This window comes from Nelumbo lutea, chromosome 3 (assembly GCF_056320005.1).
Source record: "Nelumbo lutea isolate HS-2025 chromosome 3, American lotus-T2T, whole genome shotgun sequence".
Taxonomy (NCBI): Eukaryota; Viridiplantae; Streptophyta; class Magnoliopsida; order Proteales; family Nelumbonaceae; genus Nelumbo; species Nelumbo lutea.
This window is the reverse complement of record NC_142686.1, coordinates 45,176,732-45,203,139: the sequence shown is the minus strand read 5'-3', so window position 1 is coordinate 45,203,139 and position 26,408 is coordinate 45,176,732. Positions and strand designations below refer to the sequence as shown.

General features: G+C 38.4%; 1 protein-coding gene across 1 annotated transcript in view; it reads right to left on the bottom strand.

Moving 5' to 3' along the window:
- LOC148864650 (protein transport protein SEC23 B-like) overlaps window positions 1-25,654 on the bottom strand; it is a 41,180-nt gene extending 15,526 nt beyond the window's left edge. The window contains exons 1-4 of the mRNA XM_088976327.1: window positions 25,553-25,654; window positions 22,279-22,440; window positions 21,875-22,138; window positions 17,990-18,094 (exon numbers count right to left, since the gene is read on the bottom strand). Of these exons, the coding sequence (XP_088832453.1) occupies window positions 17,990-18,094; window positions 21,875-22,138; window positions 22,279-22,440; window positions 25,553-25,654 (633 nt within the window). The remainder of the gene's footprint in view (window positions 1-17,989; window positions 18,095-21,874; window positions 22,139-22,278; window positions 22,441-25,552) is intronic.
- Window positions 25,655-26,408: the final 754 nt, after the last annotated feature.

Genomic DNA, 26,408 nt, shown 5'->3' with positions numbered 1-26,408 from the left:
TTATTTTAAAACAGTTAAAGTAATCAAGAAGAAGAGGAGGAAGAAGAAAGGGTTTGTCGAAAAACTTAGGTGTGTTACTATTCACATCTTGAAGAATGCCTTTTCTTAACATTTGAAGAAAATTACAAATAGGCCCTTGAATAGGCACCCAAATACAAAAAAAAAACATGAAAGGACATAAATGCCCTTACACTCTCAACACTCCCCCTCAAGTTGAGCATAGATATTTGTCATGACCAACTTGTTCAAATTGTTGTTAAGCTATGATTTGGAGAGACCTTTAGTAAGACAATCAGCCAACTGATCTTCAAACCTCACAAAAGGTAAACAAATCTCTCCACCGGCAACTCTTTCTCTAATGAAATGTTGATCAACTTCTATATGGTTTGTATGATCATGTTGAACAGGACTGTGGGCTATGTTTATGGCTGCTTGATTGTCACAATATAATATCATTGGAGTATCAAATCTACACTCTCATTTCTGTCAACAAGTTCTTCAGCCATAACAATTCGGAAACTCCACGAGCCATAGCTCTGTACTCTGCCTCTGCACTAGATCGACCACAACTGATTGTTTCTTACTTCTCCAAGATACAACATTACCACCCACCAAGGTACAATAGCTAGAAGTAGACCGCCTACCATCAATACAATCTGCCCAGTCAGCATCAGAATAAGCCTCTACCTTGAGATGCCCATGATTAGAATATAACATTCCTTTTCCTAGACATCATTTTAAATAGCAAGTATTCTATTCACTGCTTGCTTACGAGATGATCTAGGCTTGTGCATATATTGGCTAACCATACTCACAACATATGATATATCCGGTCTAGTCAAACACAAGTAGAGAAGGTGACCAACAAGTCTTTGATACACAACTTTGTCAGGAAGGACATTTCCATCATCAACTCCCAACTTATGATTGGGATCAATCAGAGTTTCAATTGGTTTACAATTCAATTTCCCTACTTCCTGAAGCAGATCAAGGACATATTTCCTCTGAAAAACATAAATGCCTCTCTTTGACCTTGTGACTTCAATCCTTAGGAAATCTAAAGATTTCCAAGATCTTTAATTTCAAATTCAATAGCAAGAAAAGACTTTAGTTCAGCAATTCCAGAGATATCATCCCCTATGAAAACAATGTCATCAATATATACTATCAACATAGTCGCTTTTCCATTTGCTCTCCTGATAAACAAGGTATGGTCAGCTTGAGATTGAGAAAAGCCAATTTTTAAGATAGTTTTTCTGAATCTGTCAAACCAAGCTCTAGGGGACTATTTAAGACCATAAAGGGATTTCTTCAAACAACAAACCTTTCCTTCACTCCTAGGGATGTTCACTCCAGGAGGAAGTTCCATGTAAACTTCTTCCTGAAGGTCGTCATTAAGGAAGGCATTCTTAACATCCATTTGATATAAGGGCTAAGAATAATGGATAGCAAGAGACATGATAACTCAAATTGAATTCATCTTGGCTACTGGAGCAAAGGTTTCCTGATAATCAATGTCGTAAGATTGAGTGTACCCTTTTTCCACAAGCCAATCTTTATGCCTTTCAATTGATCCATCAGCTTTATGCTTCACTATGTAAACCCACTTACATCCAACAGGAACTTTGCCCACTGGAAATGAAACAATTTCCCATGTATGATTTTTCTCAAGCGCCTCCATTTCTTGGTTCACAGCATCATTCCGATGAGGGAACTACACTGCCTCAGTAACACTGTGAGGGATAAAAACAAAGTAATGGAAGAAATATAGAAACAATAAGAGGGAGATAAGGTACCATAAGAGAACATAATTTGAGATAGGATATTTAGCACATGTCCTTTTTACTTTATGAACGGCAATAGGAAGGTTAAGGTCAGAAACCACAATAGAAGGCTCAATAACAGGTTCACTACAAGTATTAGAAACAAGAAGAGGTTCAGAATCTAGATTACCTAAGTCCGGGAAGTCGGATTGTAATGGACATTCAATCTTGTTAGAGTGAGCCGAATAAAGGTAATTTAGTAATCTTATGTCAGTTAAGTACTTTGCTTATGTGGCTGTTTTATTAGAGTACTCTGCCCCACACTTAAGTGAGGGCAGTTTAGTCTTTGTAAGTGTAATTAGAACCTAATAAACACAAGGGGGTCGACTGAATGGGAGACTAATCAGTTCAACTAAACCCTCCTGTTCTCTCTTTCTCTTGTGTTCTTTCTCATCTTCTTCTTCCTTCTTCACTGGTTCGGACTACTGTAGCTGCTCCAAAACATGGTATCAGAGCAAGGTTTCTGACCTGCTTCCGCTTGCAAAGCATCTCAGCTGTGTTCGTGACACCCTCCTCTTCGTTTCTAGTTGGTTAATGGAGAGAGCTGGTTCGCCCTAGGTCTGAGACATCACAGTTCGTTGCTCTCTGCTGCACACAGTTTTCTTCATCAAGGAAGGTGATTTCAGCAGTGAATGGTTGGCTGATACTCTCAAAGGAAGGTTGATTATTTAGTCCTCTTGTGTTGCTGGTATTTCTGGGTAGAAACCCTCCAAGAATCAGTTAGTACTGATTAGAACCTAGAGAACTAGGTTCATTGTTGCCCTAAAAAGGGCTGTGTGTGCAGTAGCCGAATGGTGTAGGGCTGCTGTGAGTTGTTGAGTGGTGTTAGGCTGCTGTAGGTGGCCGAGTGGTGTAAGGTGGAATGCAGTGACCTTGCCAAGCTCCTTGTGGTCGTGTAATGCCCTCTTAAGTGTGTTAAACAAATCTGAACTGGGTGTAGCAGTTTGACTGTGTTGTGGTGCTTGTGATGCGCAATTTTTTTTATTGAGTGGTTGTAAGAGGGCCTACTGTTGTGTTGTGGTGCTTGTGATGCTTATGTGGGTCGTAGGTGTGTGAAGTCAGCAGTAGTGTAAAGAAGAACAAGTGTGTGCTCCCACTGTTGTGTTTAGGGGCTGCAATAGGTGCTGAAGTATCAAACTATGAACAACATCAATAAGCTTGTAGCTGAGAAGTAAGGTTAGAGGCAACTGTGAAAGAGTACAATGGCAGCAATAGGAGATGGCTACAATGATCAGAAACCTAATGTGGTAATTTCTTCCGACTACCTAGGGGTACAAATGACCTCAATTAAGCTGAATGAGGAGAACTATGTTGCATGGGTTAAATCAGTGGAAGTGTTTCTCAAGGCAAAGAAGAAAGTAAAGCATGTAAGAGATGAAAAGCCATCGGAGGACTCTCCAGGGTTTGATGATTGGGAGCAAGAAGATGCTCAAATCATGACTTGGCTGTGGAATAGTATGGAACCTAAAATTAGTGCCAACTTCATGTTTCTTGATACGGCTAAGGATATATGGGAGCATGCTAAGAAGCTATATTCTGGACAAGATAACACAACAAGAGTGTATCAGCTTTATCAGGAGTATTTTGATTTACAACAAGGAACCAAAACACTAGAAGAGTACTATGCCAACATGAAGAATATAAGGAATGAACTCAATGTCTATCACCCCCTTACTCCAGATATTAAAGTTCAGCAACAGCAAAGGGAGCAACTAGATGTTACAAGATTTTTGGTGGGGCTGAAGTCGGAATATGAACCAGTTAGAGCCCAAATATTGGGGGGCTCTACTCTTCCTACACTTGAGGAAGTATTCTCAAGGCTTCGTAGAATCTCTTTGGGACAGACAGAGAACTCCACACAGTCTGATAGATCAGCACTTGTGACAGCTCGAGGGGTTGGATATAGTACAAGAGGGGGAGGTCATGCTCCCCGAGGAGGCCGTGGCAGTTCCATGATTAGTCGGGGTGGTCGTGACTCAGGGGGAGGTTGTGGCAGAGGGAAGAATAACTCTACAAGGAAATGCACTCATTGTGGTAGAGAGGGACACACAGTGAATTTCTGTTATGATCTACATGGCCCTCCCTCTAAATGGGCTAATCATGTTGTAGCGGGTGAGGTTGATATCAGTGACAGTAAACCGGCAGACCGAACTCATCCCACATCTACATCTACCTCTGGAAGGGAAATGGTGAGCGTACCGCGTGATAAGTATGAACGGTTCCTTCAAACTACTTCACAGCATACCACTGCCACACTTGCCCAATCAGGTATTGCTTGCATGTCATCTAAAACCTCTACCTGGATTATTGACTCTGGAGCCTCAGATCATATGACCGGGACTCCAGGTGTGTTCTCTTCTCTCTCTGAAACCTCCACATCACAAACTATTACACTTGCCAATGGGTCCTCATCTCCCATATGTGATGGCTCCTGTGCCCTTATCATCTGTTTTATATGTCCCTAAGTTTCCATTCAATCTTATGTCTGTTAGTAAAATAACCAAAGCTCTTAACTGTTCCGTTACCTTCTTTCCTTCCACCTGTGTTTTTCAGGATCTCAAGACGGGGAAGAAGATTGGTGGGGGGCATGAAGCTAGTGGACTGTACTATCTTGACGGTGGTGGATCTTCAATTGCTCTTCAGACTTCGCTTACTCCTCTACAATGGCATTTCCGACTGGGACATCCATCTCTCAAGGCTCTCAAGATTTTGGTCCCGTCATTGAGTCATTTGTTAGTTTTGCAATGTGAGTCATGTCAGTTTGGGAAACATTGTCGTGTGTCCTTCAGTCCAAGAGTTGAGAGTTGTATGTTGAGTCCTTTTTCTTTGGTTCATTCAGATGTTTGGGGTCCAATCAAAATAGAGTCTTATAATGGGTACAAGTATTTTGTCTCCTTTATTGATGATTGTTCAAGAATGACATGGATTTACTTAATGAAAGAAAGAAGTGAATTGTTTTCTATTTTTCAAAAATTCCATGCTGAAATACGCACACAATTTGGTGTTCCAATCAAAATTCTCCGTTCAGATAATGGTCGTGAATACTTTCTTACTTCATTTCAACAGTATTTAGAACAGCATGGCATTATTCATCAGACATCATGTGCATACACCCCTCAACAAAATGGGGTAGCTGAACGGAAGAACCGTCAGCTTCTTGAAACTACTCGGTCTATTCTTCACCACACGAATGTTCCTAAACGTTTTTGGAGTGATGCTGTACTCACTGCATGTTTTCTCATTAATCGGATGCCCTCCTTCATTCTTCATGGTCGGTCCCCCATCTCTATCTTGTTTCCCACTTTATCTCCATTCCCATTAATTCCTCGTGTCTTTGGTTGTGTGTGCTTTGTCCACAATTTGAGCCCTGGAATAGACAAGCTAGATGCACGCTCAATTAAATGTGTCTTCCTTGGCTACTCACGGACTCAGAAAGGGTACAAGTGTTATAATCCCATTACCCGGAAGTGCTATGTCTGTCCTGATGTCACCTTTTTTGAGTCAGTCCCCTTCTTCTCAAGTCCTGAAGCACCCTCGTCTCCACCCGCACTTCCTCTTCCTCTCCCTGTCAGTGATCCAGTTCCAGATGTTGTTGTTGGAGTAGACTCATCACCTCATCCCATGCAGATCACCACCGAACGTCCACCAATCCGGCAAGTGTATACACGTCGAACGGCACCGGCCCCTCCTCCAGCTTCTACCTCATCTGCGGATCCTCTCATGGCTCCTATTGTTGAACCCTCAAACCTTGATCTGCCCATTGCCTTACGGAAAGGTAAACGCAGTTCTACCTTCCATCCCATTTCCAATTTCGTTTCATTATCTCGTCTTTCTACATCACATCGCCAGTTTGTTTCCCTTTTATCCTCTATTTCCATACCTAACAATGTCCAAGAAGCTCTCAGTTCACCTGATTGGCGGCAGGCAATGGAGGAGGAACTTTCTACTCTTCAACATACTCAAACGTGGGAACTTACTACTCTCCCACCTGGTAAGCATGCTGTGGGATGTAAATGGGTGTATACTGTGAAATACTTGCCAGATGGTAGTGTAGAGCGTCTGAAGGTCAGACTTGTTGCTAAAGGTTACTCCCAGTTGTATGGAGTAGACTACATGGAGACATTCTCTCCGGTGGCTAAGATTGGTTCTGTTCGTGTACTAATTTCCCTGGCAGTTATGTATGATTGGCCTCTGTTTCAGCTTGATATCAAGAATGCCTTTCTCCATGGTGATCTTGTGGAGGAGGTATATATGGAGCAACCACCTGGGTTTGTTGCTCAGGGGGAGGATGGTAAGGTATGCAGATTGAAAAAGGCAATTTATGGGTTGAAACAATCGCCGCGTGCTTGGTTTGGGAAGTTCAGTGAAGTGGTGAAGGGTTTTGGAATGAAGCAGTGCCAGGTAGATCACTCAGTGTTCAGCTATGACTCAGAAGCTGGGAAGATTCTATTAGTGGTTTATGTGGATGATATTGTCATTACTGGCAGTGATAAATTGGGGATTGGCAAATTAAAGTTATTTTTGCAAAACCATTTCCAAACAAAAGATCTTGGAACATTGAAATATTTCTTGGGAATAGAGGTTGCCAGGTCAAAACAAGGTGTAAATCTGTGCCAAAGAAAATATGTTCTTGATCTATTGGAAGAAACAGGACTGTTAGGTGCAAAACCGGCTGAGACCCCTATGGAACCAAATGTTAAGTTGAGCAGTGATACAGGAGAAATATTTGAAGATCCTGGAAGGTATAGAAGACTAGTGGGGAAGCTGAACTATCTAACTATCACGAGACCCGACATATCCTTTGCAGTCAGTGTGGTGAGCCAATTCATGCAGGACCCTCGTATACCTCACTGGGATGCAATTCTTAGAATTGTGAGGTATCTGAAAGGAGCTCCAGGCCATGGACTATTGTATAAACCAGGAGGAAAACTTGAAGTAGTGGGGTATACAGATGCAGACTGGGCAGGCTCAGTGAATGATAGAAGATCTACTACGGGCTATTGCACATTTCTTGGAGGAAATCTTGTGACGTGGAAGAGTAAAAAGCAGACGGTTGTGGCCAAAAGTAGTGCTGAAGCTGAGTATAGGGCCATGGCACATACTACCTGTGAGTTAGTGTGGTTGAGGAATCTTCTACAAGAAATTGGGTTTCACATGGATAAACCTATGAGACTGTATTGTGACAACCAAGCTGCACTCCATATCTCATCCAATCTTGTATTTCATGAGAGAACAAAGCACATAGAGGTTGATTGCCACTTTGTGAGGGAGAAGGTCCTTGCTGGAGAGATAAACACAGAACATGTGGGCTCGAATGATCAATGGGCAGATTTGTTTACAAAAGCTCTAAACTCAGGGAAAGTGAATCATCTATGTAACAAGCTGGGATTATATGACATATATTCTCCAGCTTGAGGGGGAGTGTTAGAGTGAGCCGAATAAGGGTAATTTAGTAATCTTATGTCAGTTAAGTACTTTGCTTATGTGGTTGTTTTATTAGAGTACTCTGCCCCACACTTAAGTGAGGGCAGTTTAGTCTTTGTAAGTGTAATTAGAACCTAATAAACACAAGGGGGTCGACTGAATGGGAGACTAATCAGTTCGACTAAACCCTCCTGTTCTCTCTTTCTCTTGTGTTCTTCCTCATCTTCTTCTTCCTTCTTCACTGGTTCGGACTACTGTAGCTGCTCCAAAACAAATCTCAAGAGTCATCCTCTTTTTCTATCTAACAAATAACTGGTGCCAAGACCGAGGAATAGGAGGCACGAGAGTATTACTACCACCACAATGAGGCATAGAAGGATTGACAATACCCATTACAGCTAGAGCAGGAATCGACATACAAAAAGGAGTCTGATCTTCACTAGCATTCTCCCCCTGAAGAGAAGGATGAGAAGAGGAAAAGGAGTATACTCAAAGAATGTGACATCTTTGGACACGTACCTTCTTCCAGAGTGAGGGTCATAACAACGGTACCCCTTTTGGATTGAAGAATATTCCAATAAGACACACCTAACAGACTTTGGATCAAATTTCAACCTAGAAGGACTCGTGTCATGGACGAAACAGACCCACCCAAAGACCTTAGGAGGAAGATGGAAGGTATCCTCATCAAGAAGAAGAAGCTGATGAGGAAACTAGAGATGAAAGGTCCGCGAAGGAAGTTTGTTAATAAGATATATAGTTGTTTGTGTGGCATCCCTCCAAAATTGAGTTGGGGCATGCATCTGGAATAACAATCCCTTGGCAACTTTAACCACATGTTTGTTTTTCCTCCCTAATACCCCATTTTGTTGGGGGGTATGAGGACATGAACTTTGGTGAATTGCTCATTTCTCTTCAAGGAAAGTTTGTAAGTGCTTTTCAAAGTATTCCTTGGCATTGTCAGATCTAATAATCTTAATCTTCTTTTCAAATTGTGTCTCTACCATATTAAAAAAGCCTTTTATAATTAAAGGAACTTCATCTCGGCTCTTTATCAAATACGGCCAGGTATACAACGAGTAGTCATCAACAAAGAGAATGAAATATTTATAACCACCCATACATGGAATAGAATAAGGTCCCCAAACATAAGTATGTATTAAATGGAAAGCAACATTACTTCTCTTATTACTTGCAAAATATGTGGTTCTACATTGCTTTGATAGTTGACAGACTTCACATTGTAGATCGGAACTAGACAATGGCTCAAAAAGACTAGGAAACAAAAACTTCAACGAACCAAAAGACACATGCCCAAGACAGTGATGCTGCAATTTCAATTGACTTGGTTTTTCATCATGACAAGACTCAGACTGACACATTAACCCAAACTTTGGAGACTGATCAAGAAAATAAACTCCATCGGCTTCATGTCCACTACCAGTCATCTTCCCCGTACTCAGATCTTGGAAGACACAATAAGATGGAAAGAAGGTTTTAGAACAATTATGGATTTTGTAAGTGAGCTAATAAATAAGAAATTTCTATGAAGTTGTGGGACATGGATAACTGATTTCAGAGAAAGGTTGTTGGTAAGTTTAACTTCACCCAAACTTGAGATTGGGGTCTGAGATCCATCAGCAATAGTAATCTTACCTTTCCCTGAAAAATGTTTATACGTGGTAAAGTAGGAAGGCATACCAGTCATATGATCAGTAGCTCCTCTGTCAATTATCCAAGAGCCAGAAGACGAGGCATGACACGCAAGTGTAGTACCTGATCTTGCAAAGGCACTAGAAGGTGTATGTGAACCAACAGATGTAGGCAACCCATTGTTTTCAAGATGGAGCAAGATGCCTCTCAATTTTTCCATCACACCAGAGGTGTCATGACTATATGCCTAAGTAGAAGAATTTCCCTCAAGCATGTGAGTTTGAGAATCATGATTAATTGTAGCAACATGAGCATTTACCTTCTTTCCGATTTTAAACTTCTCAAGCTTTAGGTGGGGATTTAGTTTCCAACACCTATCCTTGGTGTGCCTTGGCTTCTTGCAATATTCACAAACTACCTCTTCAAGTTTACCAGAACTCTGTTTGGGTTTTGTAGACACAAGAGTTGTATGCTCACTGATAGGAACTTGCATCATGGCAATCCTCCTACTTTCTTCATTCTACACCAAAGAATATGCTGTGGAGGGCGACAAAATATCAGCACTAAGGATGTGTTGCTTGGTGAAATCACAATTCAAACGCAAAATAGGGGAAGCGATAGAACAAAAGAAAAGGTGTTGGCGACAAAATAGGGGAAGAAAAAAAAATTCCCAAAAATGTTTTACGGATCCAAAAAATCTGAGACTGCTTCTTGTAATTTAAAAAATTTACCACAATTCAAACGCAAGTGGATTTAATAGCAACCAGCCCACCATGCGAGCATGCAAGCCCTAAACTCCAAATCTGTATTTTTTTTGCCAATTTTCATCTAAAAAATCCAACAAAAATGTAAAAGAGTTTCAAACCTCCATGAAATGTATATCAAAATTCCTCTAAAAATGAGGCACGTCAATGGGTGTCAAAACTACAAATGGACGCCGCCGACTGTACGGGCTGCTGACATCAACCGGTGGCGTGCTGACGTCAGCGGGTTCATCTCTGAATCACGACCAACGGTTGATGCTCTCCTCTATCTTCCGATGCTTTGATACCAAGAAAGGGTTTTGTCGAAAAACTTAGGTGTGTTACTGTTCACACCCTGAAGAATGCCTTTTCTTAACATTTGAAGAAAATTACAAATGGGCCCTTGAATAGGCACCCAAATACATAAAACATGAAAGGACATAAATGCCCTTGCACTCTCAACAAAAACCTCTTGTTTCTAAAGCATTTATCCATAAGCTTAATTTTTCATTTAATCCTTCATTAGTTTCATCAATTAAAACAATGTCATCTGCAAAAAATGCACCATGGAACTTCCCCTGAATATGTTTAGTCAATTCATTTATGACCAATGCAAATAGATAAGAGCTAAGTGTTGAACCTTGGTGAAGACCCATAGTAACTATAAAATTTGAAGTCTCTCTCATTAGTGTTCTAACATTGGTTGTGTTTCGACTGTTGCTATAGTAGTCCGAACAGGAAGAGGAGAAGAAGAAGAAGGGTCTGTCGAAAATCCAATGGGTTCTCCCATTCAGTTGACCCCCTTAATCTATATTAGATTCTAATCATAGTTACAAAGACAGAAATGACCTTACTTAAGTGTGGGGCAGAGTAACTCTAATAACACTGCCACATAAGCAAGTTACTTAATAAACAGAAGAAGACTAAACTACCCCTATTTGGCACATCTTAACACTCCCCCTCAAGCTGGAGAATATATGTCATATAATCCCAGCTTGTTACATAGATAGTTCACTTTCCCTGAGCTTAGAGCTTTTGTAAACAAATCTGCCCACTGGTCATTGGAGCCCACATGTTCTGTATTTATCTCTCTGGCAAGAACCTTCTCTCTCACAAAGTGGTAATCAACCTCTATGTGCTTTGTTCTCTCATGAAAGATAGGATTGGATGAGATATGTAGTGCAGCTTGGTTGTCACAGTACAATTTCATAGGTTTATCCATGTGAAACCCAATTTCTTGTAGGAGATTTCTCAGCCACACTAATTCACAGGTAGTGTGAGCCATGGCCCTATATTCGGCTTCAGCACTGCTTCTGGCTACAACCGTCTGCTTTTTACTCTTCCATGTCACAAGATTTCCTCCCAGAAATGTGCAATAGCCTGTAGTAGATCTTCTGTTACTCACTGAGCCTGCCCAGTCTGCATCCGTATACCCAACTACTTCAAGTTTTCCTCCTGGTTTATACAATAGCCCACAGCCTGGATCTCCTTTCAGATACCTCACAATTCTAAGGACTGCATCCCAGTGAGGTATACGAGGGTTCTACATGAATTGGCTCACCACACTGACTGCAAAGGAGATGTCGGGTCTCGTGATAGTTAGATAGTTCAGCTTTCCCACTAGTTGTCTATACCTTCCAGGATCTTCAAATACTTCTCCTGTATCACTGCTCAACTTAACATTTGGTTCCATAGGGGTCTTAGCCGGTTTTGCACATAACAGTCCTGTTTCTTCCAATAGATCAATGACATATTTCCTTTGGCACAGATTCACACCTTGTTTTGACCTGGCAACCTCTATTCCCAAGAAATACTTTAATGTTCCAAGGTCCTTTGTTTGAAAATGATTTTGCAGAAATACCTTTAGTTTGCCAATCCCCAATTTATCACTACCAGTGATGACAATACCATCCACATAGACCATTAATAAAATCTTCCCAGCTTCTGAGTCATAGCTGAACACTGAGTGATCAACTTGGCATTGCTTCATTCCAAAACTCTTCACCACTTCGCTGAACTTCCCAAACCAAGCACGTGGAGATTGCTTCAACCCATAAATTGCTTTCTTCAGCCTGCACACCTTACCACCCTCCCCCTGAGCAACAAACCTAGGTGGTTGCTCCATATATACCTCCTCCACTAGATCACCATGGAGGAAGGCATTCTTTATGTCAAGTTGAAGGAGAGGCCAATCATACATAACTGCCAAGGAAATCAGGACACGAACGGAACCAATTTTAGCCACCGGAGAGAATGTCTCCATATAGTCCACACCATACACCTGTGAGTAACCTTTAGCAACAAGTCTGGCATTCAGACGCTCCACACTACCATCTGGCAAGTATTTCATAGTATACACCAATTTACAGCCCATAACATGCTTCCTAGGTGGAAGAGTAGTAAGTTCCCACGTTTGAGTATGTTGAAGAGCAGAAAGTTCCTCCTCCATTGCCCGCCGCCATCTAGGTGAACTAAGAGCTTCTTGAACATTGTTAGGTAGGGAAATAGAAGACAAAAGTGAAACAAACTGGCGATGTGAGGCAGAAAGACGAGATAATGAAACAAAAGTGGAAATGGGATGGAGTGTGGAACTACGTTTACCTTTCCGTAAGGCAATGGGTAGGTCAAGATCTGAAGGTTCAGCAATAGGAGCCATGAGAGGATCCACAAATGAGGTAGAAGCAGGAGGAGGGGCCGGTGTCATTCGACGTGTATACACTTGTCGGATCGGTGGTCGTTCAGTGGTGACCTGCACTGGATGAGGAGATGAGTCTACTCCAACAACAGCCTCTGGAACTAAATCACTGACAGGAAGAGGAAGAGGAGGTAAGGGTGAGGACAAGGGTGCTTCATGACTGGAGAAGAAGGGGACAGACTCAAAAAATGTGACATCAGGGCAAACATAGTACTTTCGGGCAATAGGATTATAACACTTGTACCCTTTTGAGTCCGAGAGTAGCCAAGGAAGACACATTTAATTAAGCGTGCATCTAGCTTGTCTATTCCAGGACTCAGATTATGAACAAAGCACACACAACCAAAGACACGAGGAGTTAATGGAAACGGAGATAAAGTGGGAAGAAAGATGGAGAAGGGGGACCGGCCATGAAGAATAAAAGAGGGCATCCGATTAATGAGAAAACATGCAGTGAGTACAGCATCACTCCAAAACCGTTTAGGAACATGCATGTGGTGAAGCATAGACCGAGCAATTTCAAGAAGATGATGATTCTTCCGTTCAGCCACCCCATTTTGTTGAGGGGTGAAAGCACACGAGGTCTGATGAATAATGCCATGCTGTTCTACATACTGTTGAAATGCAGTAAGAAAGTATTCATGACCATTATCTGAATGAAGAACTTTGATTGGAACACCAAATTGTGTGCATATTTCAGCATGGAATTTTTGAAAAATGGAAAATAATTCACTTCTTTCATTCATTAAGTAATCCATGTCATTCTTGAACAATCATCAATAAAGGAGACAAAATACTTGTACCCATTATAAGACTCTATTTTGATCGGACCCCAAACATCTGAGTGAACCAAAGAAAAATGACTCAACATACAACTCTCAACTCTTGGACTGAAGGACACACGACAGTGTTTACCAAACTGACATGACTCACATTGTAAAACTGACAACTGACTCAATGATGGAACCAAAATCTTGAGGACCTTGAGAGATGGATGTCCCAGTCAGCAATGTCATTGTAGAGGAGTAAGGGAGGTCTGAAGTGCAATTGAAGATCCACCGCCGTCAAGGTGATACAATCCACCAGCTTCATGCCCCCCATCAACTTCTTCCCCATCTTGAGATCCTGAAAAACACAAGTGGAAGGAAAGAAGGTAACAGAACAGTTAAGAGCTTTGGTTATTTTACTAATAGACATAAGATTGAATGGAAACTTAGGTACGTATAAAACAGATGATAAAGGGACAGAAGCCAAGTCAACATTACCAACACCACAGATGGGAGATGAGGACCCATTGGCAAGTGTAACAGTTTGTGGTGTGGAGGTTTCAGCAAGAGAAGAAAACACACTTGGAGTCCCGGTCATATGATTTGAGGCTCCAGAGTCAATAATCCAGGAAGGAGTTTTAGATGACATGCAAGCGATACCTGATTGGGCATATGTGGCAGTGGTATGCTGTGAAGTAGTTTGAAGGAACCGTTCATACTCATCACGCGGAACACTCACCATCTCCCTCCCAGAAGTAGATGTAGATGTGGAAGGTGTTAGGTTTGCTAGTTTACTGTCACTAATAGCAACCTCGCTTGCTACAGCATGATTAGCCCATTTAGAGGGAGGGCCATGTAGATCATAACAAAAATTCACTGTGTGTCCATCCCTACCACAATGAGTACACTTCCTTGTAGAGTTATTTTTTCCTCTGCCACGGCCTCCCCCTGAGTCACAGCCACCCCTACCAATCATGGAATTGCCACGGCCCCCTCTGGAATGACCTCCCCCTCTTGTACTATGTCCACCACCTCTAGCTGTCACAAGTTCTGATCTATCATACTGTGTGGGGTTCTCTGTCTGGCCCAAAGAGATTCTATGAAGTCTTGAGAATACTTCCTCAAGTGTAGGAAGAGTAGAGCCCCTCAATATTTGAGCTCTAACTAGTTCATATTCCGACTTCAGCCTCACTAAAAATCTTGTAACATCTAGCTGCTCCCTTTGCTGTTGCTGAACTTGAATATTTGGAGTAAGGGGATGATAGACATTGAGTTCATTACTTATATTCTTCATGCAGGCATAGTACTCTTCTAGTGTTTTGGTTCCTTGTTGTAAATCAAAGTACTCCTGATACAGCTGATATACTCTTGTTGTGTTATCATGTCCAGAATATAGCTTCTTAGCATGCTCCCATATATCCTTAGCCGTATCAAGGAACATGAAGTTGGCACTGATTTTGGGTTCCATACTATTCCACAGCCAAGTCATGATTTGAGCATCTTCTTGTTCCCAATCATCAAACCCTAGAGAGTCAACCGGTGGCTTCTCATCTCTAACATGCTTTGCTTTCTTTTTTGCCTTGAGAAAAACTTCCACTGATTTAGCCCATGGAACATAGTTCTCCCCATTTAGCTTAATTGAGGTCATTTGTACTCTTAGGTAGTCGGAGGAAATTACTACACTAGGTTTCTGATCATTGTAGCCATCTCCTATTGCTGCCATTGTACTCTTTCACAGTTGTCTCTAACTTTACTTCTCAGCTACAAGCTGATTGATGTTATTCACAGTTTGATATTTCAGCACCTATTGCAGCCTCTAAACACCACTGCTGACTTCACACACTTGTTCTTATTCACACTGCTGCTGGCTCCACACACTTACGTCCCACATAAGCATCAGTTTACCATTCACTAATCACAAGTAGAGGCCCTCTTACAACCACTCAAGCACCACAACACAGCCAAATCTGCTGCACCCAGTTCAGACTTATTAACACACTTAAGAGGGCATTACACAACCACAAGGAGTTCGGCCAGGTCACTGCATTCTACCTTACACCACTTGGCCACTTACAGCAGCCCTAACACCATTCAACGACTTACAACAGCCCTACACCATTCGGCTACTGCACACACAGCCCTTCCTAGGGCAACAATGAACCTAGTTCTCTAGGTTCTACTCAGTACAACAACTTCTTGTAGGATTTCTACCCAGAAATATAAGTAACACTAGAAGAAGAGAGAACCGACCTTCCTTTGAGAATATCAATCAACCATTCACTACTGAAGTCACTTTCCTTGTTGAAGAAGGTTATGCGCAGCAGAGAGACAAGCTGTAATGTTTCTGACCTAGGGCGAACCGGTTCTCTCCATCGACTGATCAGAAACAAAGGTGAAGAGTCACGAACAATGCTGAGGTGCTTTACCAACTGACTTAGGTCAGGAGCATGGCTCTGATACCATGTTTCGACTGTTGCTACAGTAGTCCGAACAGGAAGAGGAGAAGAAGAAGAAGAAGAAGAAGAAGAAGAAGAAGAAGAAGAAGAAGAAGAGAAGAAAAGAAGAAGGGTCTGTCGAAAATCTGATGGGTTCTCCCATTCAGTCGACCCCCTTAATCTATATTAGATTCTAACCATAGTTACAAAGACAGAAATGACCTTACTTAAGTGTGGGGCAGAGTAACTCTAATAACACTGCCACATAAGCAAGTTACTTAATAAATAGAAGACTAAACTACCCCTATTCGGCACATCTTAACAGGTTGTTTCCCCCTCATATATCCTTAATTAGGTCTATATACATATTTTGAACCCCTTTCTTTTCCAAGACCCACCATGTTATCTCTCTAGGAACTCTATCATATGGTTTGTCTATATCAATGAACACCATATGAGGATCTTTCTTTTTCTCTCTGAACTTTTCTATTAATTGTCTCAAAAGAAATATAGCTTCCATATTTGATCTCCTTGGCATAAATCCAAATTGGTTCTCTAATTCACTTGTTTCAAGTCATAATCTTTATTCAATTATTCTCTCCCAAAGTTTCATGGCAATGGTTCAAAAGTTTAATACCTTGATAATTATTACAACTTTGTATATTGCGTCGTCTTTGTTTTTAAATAAAGCGCCATACAATTGTTTCTCCAATCATCAGTCATCTTCTTTTCTTTCACTATCTTATTAAATAGCTTTGTTAGCCATAACGAGCCTACCTCTTCTATTCATTTTCATACTTCTATTGGAGTCCCATCAAATCCTAATGACTTTCCCTTCTTCATCTTATTTAGTGTCTCTTTTACTTCAATAGGCCTAACTCCACAAAGGTACATATTATTTTTAACACTACTAGTATTACCAGATTCTGCTCCATTAGCCCCCTCTCCCTGCTATTCATTTAATAATTTTTCCAAATAGTTTTTCTATTTTTGTTGATTTCCTCATCTTTTACCAAGAATCTTTGATCTTCATCTTTAATTCATCTCTGCCTTTCCTTTCCCTTAGCTTTACAAGTTTATACATTCCTTTTTCTCCCTCTTTAGTGCTTAATTTATGGTAAAACTCATCATAAGCCTTACATTTAACTTCATTTATTTTCCTTTTAACTTTTTTCTTATGGTTTTATATTTTTCACAGTTTTCTACATTTTTAGATTTTTGTCATTCTTTATAGCATGCTCATTTTAATCTAATTATATTTTGAACCTCTTCATTCCTAAGACATCCTTTGCTACTTTCTTTATATCGTTTTCCAATTCAAGCCAAACATAATTAATCTTCCCATTTAAATTTCAATTCCCTTCTATTATCAATCTATCTCTAAATTAAGCTAGCTTTTCCCCTTTCAAGTTTTCCCACCTAAGGAAAAAAATTCATTTGATTTATGTTTGACCCCCTTATAAATGTTATTAAGTGTTCATCATTCTTTTGGAAAAAGGTGTTTAAAATTACCATATCATGAGCCCATTGTACCTCTTATTTCATTCCTTTCCCCAAACCCAAATCCTCCATGCACCATATCATATCCTAAACTTCTTTTCTCTACATGCCTATTTAAGTCTCATCTTATAAAAGTATTCCCTTTATTTGGAATTTCTCGGATTAATCCTTCTATGTTTTCCCAAAATTGTCTTTTAATGTTTTCTTCTAGACCCACTTGAGGTGCATAATCAATAATTATGTTAATGATTTCCTTACCTAAAACAAGTCTAATTACACCCCCTTAGAACTTTGCTTCTCTTAATATATAAGTTATTACAGAGCTTAGGAGGAGAACTCGACCAGTCCTAAAGGAGAGTTCGAATTACCCTAATATGGTGCCAAACTGATCCAAAACTGAGTGCTGAAAAACTACAAAAAAAAGTTAGCAGTGTGATTTCCATTGGAGGAATCAATTTTGCTAGTTGGATTGACTTTATCAGCAGAATTTTTCATCAAATAATTCAGATTTGGGGAGCAAATTTTGAGCAATTTACAAATATGAAATAAGCAAAATTAAAAACAGTAAGATAATACATGGTAATCTTGTTGATAATGTGAATTAAAATTGCTTTATTTCTTGGAATTTCACTTTAAGTTCTGCCGGTCTAGCTTAGGTGCAACAGAGGTTTTAGAAGCTTATTTTCTGGTTGAGGCAATTAACTTTGATGGTTCATGTTTATGAAACCTATTGTATATCTTGACTTTGAGGCCTTTCCTGGTTAATATGGTTTTTGGAGTTTTTCTTTTTGTTCCTAGTATTTGGTTCCTATACTATGGATACCTTATTTACTCTTAATAAATCTTCTGTTATCAATTTATAAAAGAAGATGATCTAAAGTATATTGCAAACAATTTTTTCCAATCTTTATAATTAACACTGCCATTGGTATGGCAAGAAAAAAATAACCTGAGAGCCATATTGATCACAAATAACTAATCGAGTGACTGGAAAGCGCTCCTTGAGTATTGCATCTGCATCATCACGAGGATCTTGCAGCAACTGGGCAAATGCCTGCAAAGTACATGAACTTAAAATATTAGAAAGAAGCAATAAATTACCTTGCATCACTAGGTTGAACGCTTGAAGATACTTAACTGCATTGGATAACAATGTCGTGTTGTCAATGCTGCTAATTAATTGAAAATGTTAGTTAGTGATTTAATGTATGACTTCCAAAGAAACATTTAATGGGAGAATGGTTAAAAAAGGAAAAATAGTAATGGTAGACCTGTGATTTGGAACTATTGGCTTAGGAGCAATGATTGGTTACTCTCTTTCTAAATGGGACAGAAAACATAGAGGTAAATGGTATTATGAAAATAAAATAGATTTATTCTCAGAAGAATTTCAGGGAATGGTCTTCTTAAAGGCAGAACAGAAAAGGTGAAATAGATACTTGGGTTAGAAGAAGCATAATGCAGTAAGAAGGTTTAAAAACAAGAAGCAACACCGGATTATCCAAGTTTCAAGAGTTTCCAGCAGATTAAAGGTGGGACTTGTGGGGGTTGGTCCTACCAAGAAAATAAATAAATCTAGGAAACAAAGGCTGCATTATCATGGTCAAGGGGGGGGGGGGGGGGTTAAGAGGGTTCTTGTTGGGGTTTGGGTTGGGTATTGAAGTTTTTTTGTTGGTTGGATCTTAAGGGGTTAGGGTTGATTTTTATTTCTTGGGCATGCTCTGTCGGGACTTTTGCTTTGAGTGGGTTTTGGATTTTTGGGTGCTGATTTTGGTTTGATTGGAAGGGCTTATGGTTGGTGGATTGCTGGGGTCTGTATTCTTTCTTTTTTGTTGGGTGATGTCTAATCACCATCTTTGTCATCTCTTTTTTCCTCTTAACATATTTTCTTTTTTATTTATTTAAAAAAGTTAGAGACAAGGGGAAGAGAAAAAAAAACTTGCTGTTATCCATCAAAATACAAAAAGGGAAAAAGAAAACAGAAATCTTTAAACAGTAAAAGAAGTTGTGCATCAAAAATGGCATTTCTGGAGTTAGCATGATGACCTACATAAGTCAAGGTAACTATTGGATATTTTGGAAATAGCTTGAGTGCAAAAGCTGTTTTTCCTACATTAGAAAGCTCTTATTGATCTAGTGCCTCCATTTCGTCAAGCATTGAGCATTTTGACCCCTCAAGCAATCCAACCCAATGGTCCCAACCCAAACCCGACTCTACTATTTCTATTGTACATATGTATTATAGTTCCACAACATACTATCATAATCCATTTGTCATAACCCTTAAGCCCTAAACTAAATGACAAGTTGTTATTAGTGATTTTCATTCCTTAATTTTATGATTTTAGATTTTCAATAGGAGATCTATCATAATTCATAATGGACTAATCATTTGAAACATTCCTTCTTTCATTATTGCACCAAAAGAACCAATAAAAGCATATAATAAGAAAATACCAATAAAAAAACATGGTCAATATATGATCATAGAACTTGAATTTAGGATCCTAATCAAAGATCAAAAGAATTTAAGAGATTTTAAGAGGATGGGAGAATGGTAGGGTTGGGTCCAACCTGATCCCAACCCAACTCGAAGTTAGGGGATTTTAGGTTGGGTTACAAGATGGGTAGGGGTTGGGGGATCAGAACCATGGGTTGGGCTGGATTGAAGAAAAATCTACAATAAAAACGGATGAATCAACTAGTCCAAAAGGCTTTTATGGAGATTGGATGTTAGCAACAGGTTACATGGATTCATGTATAAATGTCCAAATGTAACATGCACAAGGTGTCTGAGTTACAACTACCAAAAACAAGGGTTCAAGGATTTTTGTAATATTACTTATTTTCAAATTGTTTTTAGAATATGTTTTGTTATCAGACCTGTATTAAATCAAATAAACACAGAAAAATGCCTATAGAAGTTTCTGGAAGAAAGAAAACAGAGACGGGGAAGAAGAGAAGGGAAACAAAGAGAATAGGGCTGAACAGTCTCTCCCAAGAGAGACAAAACTTCTGCCCCCTATATGTTTCATTCATAATGAATAATTAATTTACAATATTACCCCTGATGCTATACTTCAAGAACAGAGACAAAAAACAGTAAAAAGAAGAGAGAAAAAGACCAAAATAACCCTAGAACAAACACTGAATTTTACCATGTTTCTTATTTTTGAACTTGATTGAGAAGATAACAAATTAAAGCATAAATTAATGTAAAAATCCTAAAGCTTTATAAGAACTCATAGTGGGCAATGACTTGTGTACGACCATTTCTGATAAGCAGGGAATACCCTAATCAATGATAAAAAAAGTTTCCTGAAATGCAACAATGCCTAACATTTACAATTGTAAACCAGCAAATGTTTTGTCTTTCCACCTGGGTCTTTCCTGTTCAAAGAAAATGGATCTTTTCAGTATTAAGTTTTATCAAAATCATAAGTTTACAAATTATTCCCAGGTTCTAGCCTAAGAATTTGAGATCTTGTAGTCACATTTCGGAAAGATGGTAAAAAGAAGAATCCCCTCAAGTTCATTTTGATATGTGTCTGTGCATAGGGACTTATAATTCTTTCAATGTTCCAAAGAGTTCACTTAATATAGTTAAAAAGTTCAAAAAGAATTCAACTAAGAACTAATTTATCAAAGGGTCCATTAATGCATATTGTTAGAAGTTAACAACGTCTTTAATCAAAGAAAATCAGAACAGAAAATGAGGAAAAGATGTTCAGAGCTAGAGAAGAAGGAAGTGGAAGAAAAGCACAATGAAGAAAAGAGAATTGTAACTCTCTTTAGCCCCCTCGATTCTTCTATTAGATTCATAATAAAGAACATAAAATTACATAAACACTCTTATAGGGTGTCAGTTAATAAACATAAAGGTAAATAGTTAACAGGCCCATTAACATAAAATAAAATAAAAGAGGCTGTCTAAGAACTATTAACAGCTGGACCATCATCTCTACAATCAGGTTACCAAAAAAAAAAAAAAAGACTATCCTTAAAAACTCCCTGCCTACAAAGGCTATCTACAAAAATACCAGATAATCTTGGACCCTAGTGGAATGAAGGATGCAATTTCAAGAAGAACAACTAGCCTCTACATAGGTCCTACAGAGTCCCTTATCCTCCATAAACAATCTGTTGATTTACCTCAAGTATAATCGTCTTGAATCCCCTAAATAAGGATGGTCTAATATCCTTTAAAAAATAAGAAATACTTTACCTGAGAACAAGAGAGAAATTTTGATTATTTGAACCAAGAACAAAGGCTGTTTTGAGGTTTCTAAAAGGAACATATAATTGGTTAAAATTTCCATTTGTACAACCAAATTTTAGGTTTCAGAAGAAATGGAATGGATAGATGAGGGCTTGTTTTGAAATATCATACTTCATGACTTGTATTAAATTGGATGTGAACTAATTCTGCAGGAACTTTATGTCTCTCATCTTCTCATTAGTGTTGCATGATGGTCCCAACTGAACGAATGGACAGAAAATGGAAAGGAAAAAAGAATGTAACTGAAGGCTTCAAAGTGTGTAAACAAAACTTCTCACCATATTGCATCAATTGAGATAAAGTAATGCTGATAAACTGTTTAAGATGCCTTGAGGTCCAAATGAGCACAAAACCTTAACTAGATGTACATAACAGGATTCCTCAATTAGTAGCTAATGATGTGCAAGAAGATGCTTTACACATTTTCTTATGGTAGTAAGTATCTCTGATCATTTTAGGCCTTGAGAACTACAACTACGTTCCTACCCATATGACAATTGAAGTACTCTCACCGAAAATATGAAGAGCCATGTTTCTCCTGTGTGTGCATAATACCTTATGTTCTGGCAGATCTTGGTATCCAGCATTTCGCCATTGTGCAATGGTCATTCCATGAAATATAACAACAGTAAAGTATGAATCCAGTAGTAGGATCCTATCAGCACCAATGGCAGCCACATCAAGAAGAGCTGGTTCTGGGTTCTTCTGTAATGTGTAAGATATCAATGATGGTTGAATCATAACAACTGAATTGGAAACATTTTCTCGGTACAAGATCATTCTAAAATATGCAGTTTCATCTGGGATATTGTTAAAAATCTGCACCAAATAGACAAACCATTATTTTAAATGGAATTTTATACAAGTATGGTACTCAAAAAATAATCATACAAAAATAGATCTAAATTCCAAAGAATACCTAAAGTGGTGAACAATAACTTACGAAGACTGCAATGTACCTGGACAAACTGAGAACGTCGTAAATGGAACATAAATTGTGGAAATATTGAAAAGCGTGGAGACAAGCTGAAAGTGGATGGCCTATCTTTTTGGTAATCACCAAACCGAGAACATAAACGCATCAATGACTTATCCAGCCATTGGATAGGATCAAACTCAACCTGCTTCGAAATAAACACTTCTAATCATAGATATAACAGTTAAACAAAGATTGATTAGGAAGAATGCAATTTTTTAAAGATAAAGTAAAATTTTTTGTTGATGAAAATTTACAAGCAGTACAGAAAATCCCTCCTAGAGCAAAAGCTATAGGCTGGGGATTCCATCCAAATAGATCAGATTACTAATACAATCTCAAATAATATACATGCTTCTTTCATTTGAAATCTGAAAAGGTGATTAGTGAGCAAACTCAGTGGTTGCAGATAGCCAAGAGCCAATCCTCCTCAAAACCCTTCTAAGGATATCATCTTCATTTCCAAACTTCTCAAAAATTCTATCCTTTCTTTCTGACCAGACTATCCTTACCACCACCACAGGAATCGACTCTCAAATGATCTTTCCTCTGCTACTAAGGCCTCTAATGGGTCAGATGGACAATAAATCTAACACATATCTAGGCATGATCCAACCATGATTGGCTGACATAATAAAATGCATCCAGATTCTAACTTGTCTTTTGTGAGGCATTTTCTGAAGGTAATTGACCAAATCAGAAAGGAGATTTTAGGAGGAACATTTGACCTCCAAATAACTCTGAGGAAAAGCAGAACCCTTCTCAAATTCTTTGCAAAAGGCTTAACCAAAAAGCTCCTACTCATCAACTCCATCATAATTCCCAATCTTGGAAATTTCGATGGAACCAGGGAGTCCATATCATGCTGCCTCCCATTCCTGTTTTTTTTCTCTGATAGTAAAAGGAAAATTACATTACAAAAGGATTCAAACAGGTAAAGAGATTTCACCACAAAAGGAGTATATCCAAAGATCCCAAAAACCAAAAGAAAGACATGGAAAAACAAAAGCAAGGATCTATCCACTATAATACTCTAATAACTCCCACAACTTCTCCCCAAAATCATTTCTGCTCAAATTTTTGAATTTGGAATGAGCAAGGGCCCACTCCATCAAAGAAGGACCAATATCTGTCATTAACTTGACATCATCTCTTGTCTTCAAAGATTCTCTTATTTGGTTCTCTCCAAATGCCCCAACAAACTGCAAAAGGAATGATCTAAAATGCCCCAAAAAAATCTTCAGTAGGCCATATGCATGGCACTACCTCGTGTATATAAGAACCCTAGTGAACGGGTTGTAAGTGGTGACATTTGTTAACCATTTGTGAATTCTAATGATCAGTTAGCTGATTTCTTAACTAAAGGGGTTTCTTGGTCCAAGTTGGAAGACAATATCTGAAAGCTTGCAATGTGTAATATCTAAGTTAAATGTATTGAGAGGTGTCACTGTGAGGGTACTTTTGTCACTTTCAACATTATACTAATTGAGGGTTAAGTTTTGATTTTTGTGTTAGTATAAATGATAATGAGAGGACTGTGCCCCATATTTTTGCCTCTTATAAATTTCTCATTCTTTTCTCCTCTCCTTTTCTTCTTAAACTAAATCACTGACAAATATATCTGAAAATCATGTCTTTTTGCATGTTAGTTTTCACAAGATTCAACTGATGATGCATTGAATAATTCAGTCCTATTCTTGCTCTTGGTGACCATATTTTAGGATAGGCAGAAATAGTTAATGGTGGGGCAGGCAAACTGAATGGTTTTTTCCAAGAAGTTTGAATGGGGTCATATCTTATTTGGTAGCTGAAGTAGGGGTACAACTTGGGTGGACTTGGTTGAACACAATGTTTTAAAAGCGCAAGGTGAGGCACAAACCTTTTTGAAGAAAGACAAAAAAATGCAAAAAATGGTAAAAATCAAGAAAAATCCAAAATATCCAAAATATTAAACACGATATTAATTAAAAGCATAAACTTAAATTTGAAAATAAATAAAAACTATTATCTCAAATTAAAATACTTATATGACATAAAACATATTTAAAATGAAAATTTAAAAATAAAATCAAGCATAGCATATAAAACATATTCCAGCCTAAACATTATGCATTCTTGATTCTATGAGCTGCCTTTGTACCAAGCCCCTTGAGGCCAGCCTAAACAAGTCCATATTAAGGTCTTAAATTCTTAATTCCTATAAAAAAGGTTTTATAACTTTAGGTGTCTTTGAAAAATATCTTTTATCAAGATGAATGAATGAGAAACATTAGCAAATATGGACTTGTTTGGGCTTGCCTCAGGGGGTTTGGTACAAAGGTGGCTCATAGAATCAGGAATGCATAATGTTTAACATCACATTATCTATTTAAAGTAATGCAATTGGGAAAAAATAAATAGATTAAGAGTTTACATGATTGAATATGCTTTATATGTTATGCTTTATTTTATTTTTAAATTTTCATTTAAAATATGTTTTACATGATATGTTTATGTATTTTAAATTAAGACAATAGTTTTTAAAATATTTATTTTAAAATTTAAGTTTATATTTTTAATTATATTGTGTTTAATATTTTGAATATTTTTTGGCTTTTATTGAATTTATTTACCATTTTTTGCATTTTTGCATCTTGCTTCAAAAAGGCGCGTGCCTCACCTTGTGCATTGTGCGCCTTGGGTGCAAACTGGCCCTTGCATTTTTTTTTCTTTTTGCACATTGTGCTTTTAAAACATTGATCACAACAATTTAAAACTTTATTTTTGATAAAATGACCTTAATAAAAATGATAAGAAGTGTTTTAACCAAAATTATCTTATATACAACCTATGAAATTTACCCTTTTGACAAATAATATAACAAAATTTACAAGAAAACCAGGAGGCTTTTATATGTTATTAACCATATAATCAGCTTGGAACAGCAAGAACCGGTCCCAACCCAATTATTAATTGGGACAAAACCACAGAACTAGAACTGACATAATCGGTTCAGTTGGTTCAGTTCTGTTGGGTAGACCCCACCCAAAGGTAGACACATTGTCCTATTATGAAAATTTTAAAAAGTTTCACTTAAAGCCTAGATGACTTCATACATAAAGCCTTGTTAAAGATGATGTACATAAGTAAATAAGCACTCAAATATCTACTAAACAAGATCATTCATTAATGAAAAAAAATTAGGTGTTCCGGGCAACTATTTCTAATATCCAACCAAGTTAAGTAATGAACAGAATTATGTAATTGATTTGCAATACCTCAGTTTCCATTTTCAAAGAAACTAGACGTGTCATGACTACCGCAGCTGCTTCTTGGTCAAACCCAGCAATTAATTCCTGAAAAGAGTCATCAGTTTCCATGTTGAATTGGAACTTTAAAATACTGGAATATTTTAAAGGAAGCAATTGAAAAACAAACCATAGGAGAAGCAGGAAAACCAATGTAAGATTACTTACAAAGATCTCGTTTCTCTAGAATATATAATGTTAATTGATTTCTGTAGAGATGATGTGCTGAATGGGCCACGGTTTCCTTCTTTTTATTTAGTTCTGTTTATGCTTTATTTTTGTGATTAATGGTCCTTAGTTATGGGCCTCCTTTCTTTCTTTTCTTATCGCTTTTAATGCTGGCCGCCCTATTAAGGGTATTCATGTAATTGTATTCACATTACAATCAAAAGAATAAAAGATCATTAGGAGGACTGGAGAGAGAGGTTCGTTGACTCTCTTCCTTCTTCCCTTTCTTCCTTTCTCTTCCATCTTATTCTTCTACACTTTTTCTCTTCCATCTTCCTCTTTCTTTTCTGCTTTATTTTTGGATTATACAGGCGGGGTTCACAACTTGATATTAGAGCCAGGTTCCTACCTTCTTTTTTTTCTTCCTACTTTAGTCCCATACATATAGGTTGTACGGAGAGCTGATTGGTTGATTGATTAACAATTATTCAGCCCAATTAGAGGAGGTTTCTGGAGAAGATTGTAGAGTTTCCATCTTCCTTCCTTTCTCTTCCATCTTCCTCTATACCCAAGGCAAGTTCTTGGAGAGTTTCCCAAAAACCCTAGCTAATTGAAGAGTTTTTGGATTAAGGGGTATAGAGGGAGTTTGGAAGTGACG